At 32.6% G+C, this 8,182-nt stretch overlaps 1 protein-coding gene across 2 annotated transcripts in view; it reads left to right on the top strand.

Moving 5' to 3' along the window:
- Positions 1 to 1,370: 1,370 nt before the first annotated feature.
- The window catches only part of LOC117118239, a 7,414-nt gene continuing 602 nt past the window's right edge, over positions 1,371 to 8,182 (top strand). The window contains exons 1-5 of one of the 2 annotated variants that reach the window (XM_033262759.1): positions 1,371 to 1,529; positions 5,675 to 6,036; positions 6,297 to 6,436; positions 6,861 to 7,101; positions 7,885 to 7,955. In XM_033262759.1, coding sequence (XP_033118650.1) covers positions 1,450 to 1,529; positions 5,675 to 6,036; positions 6,297 to 6,436; positions 6,861 to 7,101; positions 7,885 to 7,955 — 894 coding nt within the window. In that variant the 5' untranslated portion in view covers positions 1,371 to 1,449. Of the gene's footprint in view, positions 1,530 to 1,641; positions 4,900 to 5,674; positions 6,037 to 6,296; positions 6,437 to 6,860; positions 7,102 to 7,884; positions 7,956 to 8,182 lie in introns of those variants that run through there. The other variant, XM_033262760.1, reaches the window with a different exon arrangement.

Below are 8,182 nucleotides of genomic sequence, written 5' to 3' on the forward strand. Positions count from 1 at the left end.
AAGAGGAGATAGGCAAGCCTACAGGCCTAGAAATAGGCCCTATTCATTTAGCCTAGAGTAAGAAACGAAAAGAGAAGACAGGCCTAGTTGATTGGAAATTGATTTAACGTTATATTATAAAAATTATGTATATCAAAATTTTTGCTATTTATATTTTCTGTTAATTATTATTTATGACCCGTGAAATGTACGACCACTGTTAGGCCTATATAACACTATGCTAAAATTGCAAGAAATCTGTATTTTCATTATTGTGCATTTATTTCGGAGAAAAGACGTCACAATCTTAAACAATTACTCGAGATTTTTTTAGGAAAACGAACAAGCGGATTGAGACTAAACAAATACAACAATTGTATAGATTCAATGACACTTGGAAAATTATAGTTAACATCAAGTTTCAGTTTATAATTACTGACGTGGTTCAACAATTGAGTTTTTGATTCTTAAGTGTCTCATTCAATTACAAGATGAATCCTTGCCGAGCTTCCAAGTAAATAAGGCCCCGATTGTAATAAGCATAAACAGCAGCTTAGCATCAGAAAGATGTGGATTACATCTCTTGTATATCAAAACTGTGTATAATATAGGCCTATTATGATTTGGTTTATAAATAATTCTAGCAGTGTCTCACACAATTCAACTGTTAAATTAGGCTTGTGTATTCGCTAATAAACATAAAGACACCACACAGAGGAACGCGTGTTCCCTCTCTTAGTTTTTATTTATATTATAATAACTAACATGGAAGCCAGACCTCAGACAAAATAAATATCCATAAACGTGTCGTGACGTTTGGGCCTAAATGTAGGATGGGTGTTATGTGAGTGTATGTGTGTATGACAACGGATGTATGTGAAAGTGAATAACCATGGGCATCTTCAACTATTTACTGGACTAGACCTGGTTTTATGCATTAAACATATAATATCAATGCCATCCTAACCTCAGGGAACTATACGGTTCAACATACTGTACTGTATAATAGGCCTATTAATAAGACTGCAGATCTTAAAATAAACGACGGACACTTTGACATAATTAGAGACATAATACTAAAAATAGTCACTTAATATAGGCCTATATATGCCGTATATATATATATATATATATATATATATATATATATATATATATATATACATAGGCTTGCCATATCTGTGTGACGCTGTGGTAGCTTGGAATTTCATATTTAGCAATGAATGTAGGAAGATTATAATATAAATCTGCTTACCTACGTAAATGAAACTTTAAATGCTTAAAACGCTTGAGGTTTTATTATTTTGTAAAGGAGAAGTCCTTTCAAAAGCAGCCTAATCCTTTCCGCTTCTACAAGCTCAATGTCAACAAAGTTGATAAAAATCACAGAATTTTCCGCAATAACATCAAACTATAAAGCAACACCAACTGGGCTACAAGCTAATTTGATTTACAGAGGTAGTGAATATCATGCCGATGGAAATTATAATGCCAAAAGCAGGTCGAATTTACCGACCACATTTCTTTTGGCCGAAGGGTTCTGACACAAAGTAGGTTGAACAATTTTTATTTTGGTTGAACAAACAGAGACTGAACTTTAATACAGCTCTCCCTCTAATTAAAGACCGCTTCTGGGACCAGGGATTCCATGGTCGTTAGCAGCTTTAGTCTCTAATTAGAATAATAAAGATAAAAAACATTTGTTAATTTGGGACCACAGAAAAGTGGTCCTTTTTGGAGGTGGTCATTAAATGGATGGTCCTTAATTAGAGAGAGATCTTATTTTGTGTTGATATTCGTTTAAATTGTTTTGTTTACATCTGTTTTGTTCCAGCGTTACTGGTAATGAAACTTTGTACTGCTAAATTTTAGAATATAACAAAACACAGTATTATAATAATATTGAACCCTAACATTGCTCATTGCCAATATCGTATACTTATGCATTGTTGGAGAGGGCCTATGAAATGGCGGTGAGTTTAAGAACATGAGCGGCTTCTTTAAAATTGTACATATGCCTACCTAAATAAATCAGGACCATTTCGAGGCGGTATTACTTTTTTTTACGTTGGTTGCTCTATCATATTTTCTTATGTGGTAAACTTGCAATAGTTATCTCTTGTCAAAAAATTTTAATTTTCTTCTAATAAAATAAATAAAATGAGAATCTAATAATACACACAACGATTAAATTTAGGTACATTAAAAATGCCTATTAATAAGAGAATAGACCAATGAAAAAAACAAAATTCGTGTAAGATCTATTCAACATTTTAATTGAAAGTTTATTTTTTCCTTTTTGTTGGCAGGCAGTATAATCGAATGTCTTCAAAGAATACTTATGCTATCTGGTTAGCATATATAAATATAACTTATTTATTACCAGTTTGTCAGACCATGTTTACGTAGGAAATAAACACACATAATGTACAAAGGTGAAATTTGAAGTTAACTTTATCATCTGAATTATCCAGAGCAGTAATTTATTAACAATTTGAGGATATAAACAAACAATAAAAATACTGTAATTATAGGTCTATCGTGCATTCAAGCAACAATATCAGCATACAGTTCCGCTAACGCCATCACGCAACAGCAGCACGTAAACCACTATGATTGTGGGACATGCGGGTACTTATTCCTGAAATTTTTCTGATTAGTAACGTTTGCTTGATACTCGGGAAATGTTCACTAACGGAAGCTGTGATTCACTGATGATGTTACAATTAAATATGGACAATATAACAATCACAGTGAATGACTACCTCTACTTGATCCAAACCACAAACTGCTAAAATTATATTCAAGTATTTTATATTCTGCTGAATCATGTCACTATTCGTCTTAACATTATTTTTTCGAAGAAAGTTAAACCTACAGCGTGAACGTTGCGTTAAGTTCTCATTTAGGCATACCCCACCATAACATTGTACGGTAGCAACGCAAGAATACACAATGCAGAATATTAAATGAAAGAGTTAAAGAGCTTGTGAGTTTCAACAAATTAATAGACAATAAAGTATTTAAAATTGTTATAGTCCTCTCAATTATCCTGAACATTGTACGCCAATTATAACACGCAAATACTGAACACCATTGTTATATTCATTTTATAGACGCTTAAATTTGATGATAATCGAGGTAATCCTTTCAATTCAATTTTATTATTTTAGGCCTATATAGTGAATTAACTTTACTATGCCGACTTTATTATTCATATTATATTAATGGTCCTTTTATTCATAACCACACCAGTTAAATAAATTCAATTAAATTTAAAAAAAAAAGAGCAAAAAACATTTTACTATCCATAGGGGCATCATTGATCGTTATCGTTTTACATCGTCTGGCCTTTGAAATCATGCCTCAAATTTCTTCAATATATTTTTGGTGACATGAACTGATGATATTTTAACGTTATGCCTATACACTATTTTCATTGGTTATTATATTTTAAAGAATCATTGTGTAGAAAAAAAAAACCCGTTTGATATAAAATAAAGAAAATCATGAAAAAAGACGATGAAAGAAAAAAATGCGGGTTATCTTCACAAAATGACATCAAACATAATTTTTGATATGATATAATACAGGTCTGAAAGAGTCAATTTCACTCTAAACGAGTGCCTAAAAGAGTATCTATCATTCCAATTTATCTCTCTCTAGAGTGAAAATTCACTCTTAAATGAGTGAATATTATTCTTAAAATAGTTAAAAGTGGTAAAATTCATTCTGAACAGAGGGAAATCTTACACTTTTTCACTTTATCTATATTTCACTCTTTTTTTTTACTCTTTGTGCTAATTAAATTTGATGATTTTACTTACTATATTGATGAATAAAGCTGATGGCGCATCACAAAAGAGAAAAACAATTTCTCCAATCCCTTAACATAAACATTATAGTTTTATGATACAATAAAGATACAAGATACAAGATAAAATCATATTATTTTATTGTCACTAGTAGGGCCTACACAAAATACAAGTAAAATTCGTCTTCCCAATGCAAAAATTAGTACAGAGTTAGACAAAAAAATAAACGAAAGACAGGATATACAAAATGATACAATTAATTACAAGAGTTAGTTACAGTAGTTTATTTATTAAAATCACCATTGTACATTATGGATAAAGTTATGAATAAAATATTTTCTTAATCTGTTTGTATTGCACTTAATTGGACGTAAACGACCAGATCTATTGAAGGTGTATTGCAAGAAAATAGGATGGGACTGTCTTTAATTATGTTATCGAATTCCTTCAGTACATTTTTTGTATACATGTTCTCAAAATTATCGACATCAGAGCCGATAATTTCATGATAATCATGATTTCATGATTCTGAGTATTTTATGCTTATTGACCTGAGTTAAATTTGCTGTACCATAAAATACTGTTGCTAACAAGTATTTAAATAACACTTAAAAAAAAATAATATTAAGACCTGAGTGCTGACATTGAAATACTTAAGTTTAAATAACCAGTATCCGCCTCCTTTTCCGGGAACATGGTGTGGATGCGGAATCGATGCTGACGGTTTGACAGGTGAATCGTCGTCAGGTGATTGACTGCGGTTTAATCTATAACCTATACCTATCCATCTAACTATTAACAGGTGATTGCACCTACCAGCTTTAAAACCTTATAAAATAAATGAAGAGATGCGCGCATTGCATAATCAAAGATCTCTTCAAGGAAACACATATCGTCGGTACGACACAGACTGAATGAATACTATTTCTGATTTGACTGAATCTGATTGGTAGAAATAAATGAAGATCGGTATAGATTTATGTTATTCGATCAGGACACTCAACCATTGATATAGGGTTTTATTAACGATAAGTGTATATCGGTTGTGTATTGACTTCGTAATGGATTGTAGACTAACTAATCGTATATTCAAATTATTCAACAGGTGAGTTATGTTAAAGCCAAATGGGTAAAGGGAGAGGGAGAAGAAAGAGACAAACTATTGCTAAACAATTTCAAATTTCTTTATTTTGATCATCCTGCTGTAGTCTTACTTCTACCTAAATCCAAAACGTACATACCAAATGCATATTGATCTGGTGCTCTGCTATGGGTTAGGGGTTTAGACCATTCTCTAATACAGATAACGGTAGGGGTTTGTGGTTACGGTATGTAATGATAAATGGAAAATAAATTATTATCATTTGAGTATAGATATAATATATAATATTCAAATCCAGTTACTGCGGCGGCAACTTGATTTGAATATCATTTACTATGGTTTCTCAGCTCCGACCTATAAGCTTTTCTAGCTTAACCATAACTCCACTATGTGTGAGCGTTTCAGTCGGTATGAGAGAAGGTGCCTGGCGGGTTAGAACTGCACGATATCCTATAGGTCTCCGTGGTCTAATGGATGATATGATACTCGCATTGACAGCGAATGCCTTCAGAGACACTTTTTTTCATAATAACAGAAATCAAGGAATTTTGTCGTTAGTGAGCTATGCTTGATACGATTATTACAGCATGTTCCTATATGAGTACTGTTAATAGTTTATCTAATATATATATATATATATATATATATATACAGTACCTGTGATACTTGATAAACGTAGGCCCAATGTAGATAATTATCAGTAGTGCCCACACAATTAGTGGTCAGTGTAATATTAACAAAAGAGTTCATAAACGCTCATAATTTTGTCTTCGAACAGACAAAAGAAAAAACGAAAATCGATCGACCGTTTCGAAAGACCACCGTCATATTCTAAAGTTGTGCCAAGTTTCGACCCGCCTCCATCGTATTTTGGAATCATCGGCACCACCGTACCAAAGACAGGTGAAGAGGCCAACTCAATTTGTATTTCGATTGAGAATAAGAAGAAATGCTCATCTGGTATTCAAAAGAAACAATTATGTTTACCGGAGCTTAGAACTATACCGAATGCTCTGGAGGACGACGATACGCACATGTTGCTCATGTTTTCTCGACGACGAACGACGGATATCCACGACTCGCACTGCACGCCGCCATTCCCACAGACGACGTTGCGCGGTCTCAACAGAATATCGGAAGGTAATTATCCAACACATTTGTTTTGTTGTATTCTATCCATCATACATAGTATATCTTAAGTTTTTAGTAATAAATACATATGGACATCTAAGTTTGACGTCCGTGTAACCTCATCATCATCATCACTACTATCATGATCATAATATCATCCCCACCATCTTTATTGTCATCACCATCATAATAATATTCATCATCTTCAACATTCTCGTCATCAGTTCACTACATTGTACTATATATAATATTTTCAATTGATTTTCTAGTGTATAACCTTTCTCCACAAACACCGCAGCCACCGGAGCTCCCAGAACAGGCAACCGATTGGAGGACCAGCCTCTTATGGATAGTTCAATATTCGCTGAAATCAACTCTACAAGCCACGATTGATCACTTCAAATCAGTGGTACGAGCATATTTCTTCAAGTAATATGAAAACGTTACTTATTCATCAACGAAGAATTACATCATTTATTTCTGAAATTTTGATAATGTTTATCTTTGTTATATTCCTTATCAGACAAAGAGAGCTGTATAAACTTGCTATTATTTGTTAATTGTCATCATTAGCGTTACAGGGCCGGGCGAATCCACAAATGTCCGAAAATGTGGGGGTGGGGGTGACAGGAAGACAACACTACCCTAGGGGTCAGACGGTATGCCCTTGGAAAAATCTTAGTTTTCTAGACGCCCATAAATAGCCTGTGAGGCGCTTTCGGCGAATTTCTTTTTCTTTTTTTCTTTTTTAAACTTTTCAAAAAACAAAAAAAAAACCCCACCCCTAAACTCTCCCCGTGTTAAGTGCTAATTGATATTTTATTTCTATTCAGCTCTCGAGGGCTATGTTACTACTATACACGACCAGATCATCATTCCAAATTTCGGAAGTCGAATGTCAAAAGCCTGTCATGTTAAGTGCTCATAGGTGGCGTGATTTCATTAGAGCGGTCGGCTTCAAAGTTGAAGGACCAGGAACAGACACCGATATGCAACGCACCTTTTTGGTAATCACTGAGAAAGTTACTCGAAGCGTCGTTCAGAGGCTCACAAAACTGTTACATAATATGTCAGGTAAGTTTTATTACAATATTTTTTGCTTCCAGGGTAACAGGCCTAGTGTTTGGAGGGATGGGTCGCCTAAATCATCGACATAATCATGAAAGGTTGAAACTTTATGTGGTTGATTATGAATGGATACTATTCAAAACGCCCATTATGTGGCACACAGTTTAATTTTGCAGTGTTTATAATATACTAAACCATTAAATCCCTTATTTAAAAGGATCAAATGAGTTGGTGGAGAGGAATTTATACTGTATCTTCCTAATTTTCAATTAAAAATGTGAATAAAAATTTCTTATATAACTTCCAAGTGTATAGCAATCATCACATCCATCATAATCATCCTTATTATCATCAATATTTTCGTCATTACGGTTCTGGTTGTCGTCGTCCTCGTTATCATCATAATGAACATTATTCTACTAATAATAATGATTATGGAGATAAAAGTCTAGCAATAGCATACACTATTTTTTTAAGGATTTTCATTTATTTTGTTATTAAATTAAATTATTTTTATTAAAAGGATTTCCATGCCCAGGAAAACATAAAAGCACCAAGTAAACAAAAGACGAGATAAAAAAAAACATTTCAAGAACTTCAATAAAACTCAATGTGATATTTCAAAAACCAAATTAATGTATAAAACCCAGAAATTTACAATCATCTTTTAAACAAAATTTTGTGTTAACAAATTAAAGATAGTCCCAGAAAACGACAAAAACTCATAAAAATAAAACATTCCAAACACACTTAATTGAAGATTATAATTTAATCTATACATTTCAACAGGTTTACCATATGAAGTCCTCCACGTGCTATCTCAGTTATCACCCGAAGAAGGCAAGGATACACACAAGTTTGTAAGTCACAAAAATATTATGATCAAATTTACATTTTTCACACCGATTTTTTTTTTTTTTTAAATAATTTTAAGTCAATTAAAGTAAATGTCATTACGAAGGAAAAATTTTATTGTAAAAGTTATTTGTGCATTCTGATTCATATTTCTATATACATATATAGGGCTATATATATATATATATATATATATATATATATATATATATATATACTGTAAACATTTTCA

Source organism: Anneissia japonica, unplaced genomic scaffold, assembly GCF_011630105.1.
Source record: "Anneissia japonica isolate Jap-2015-1 unplaced genomic scaffold, ASM1163010v1 scaffold288059_len961885_cov194, whole genome shotgun sequence".
Lineage (NCBI taxonomy): Eukaryota > Metazoa > Echinodermata > Crinoidea > Comatulida > Comatulidae > Anneissia > Anneissia japonica.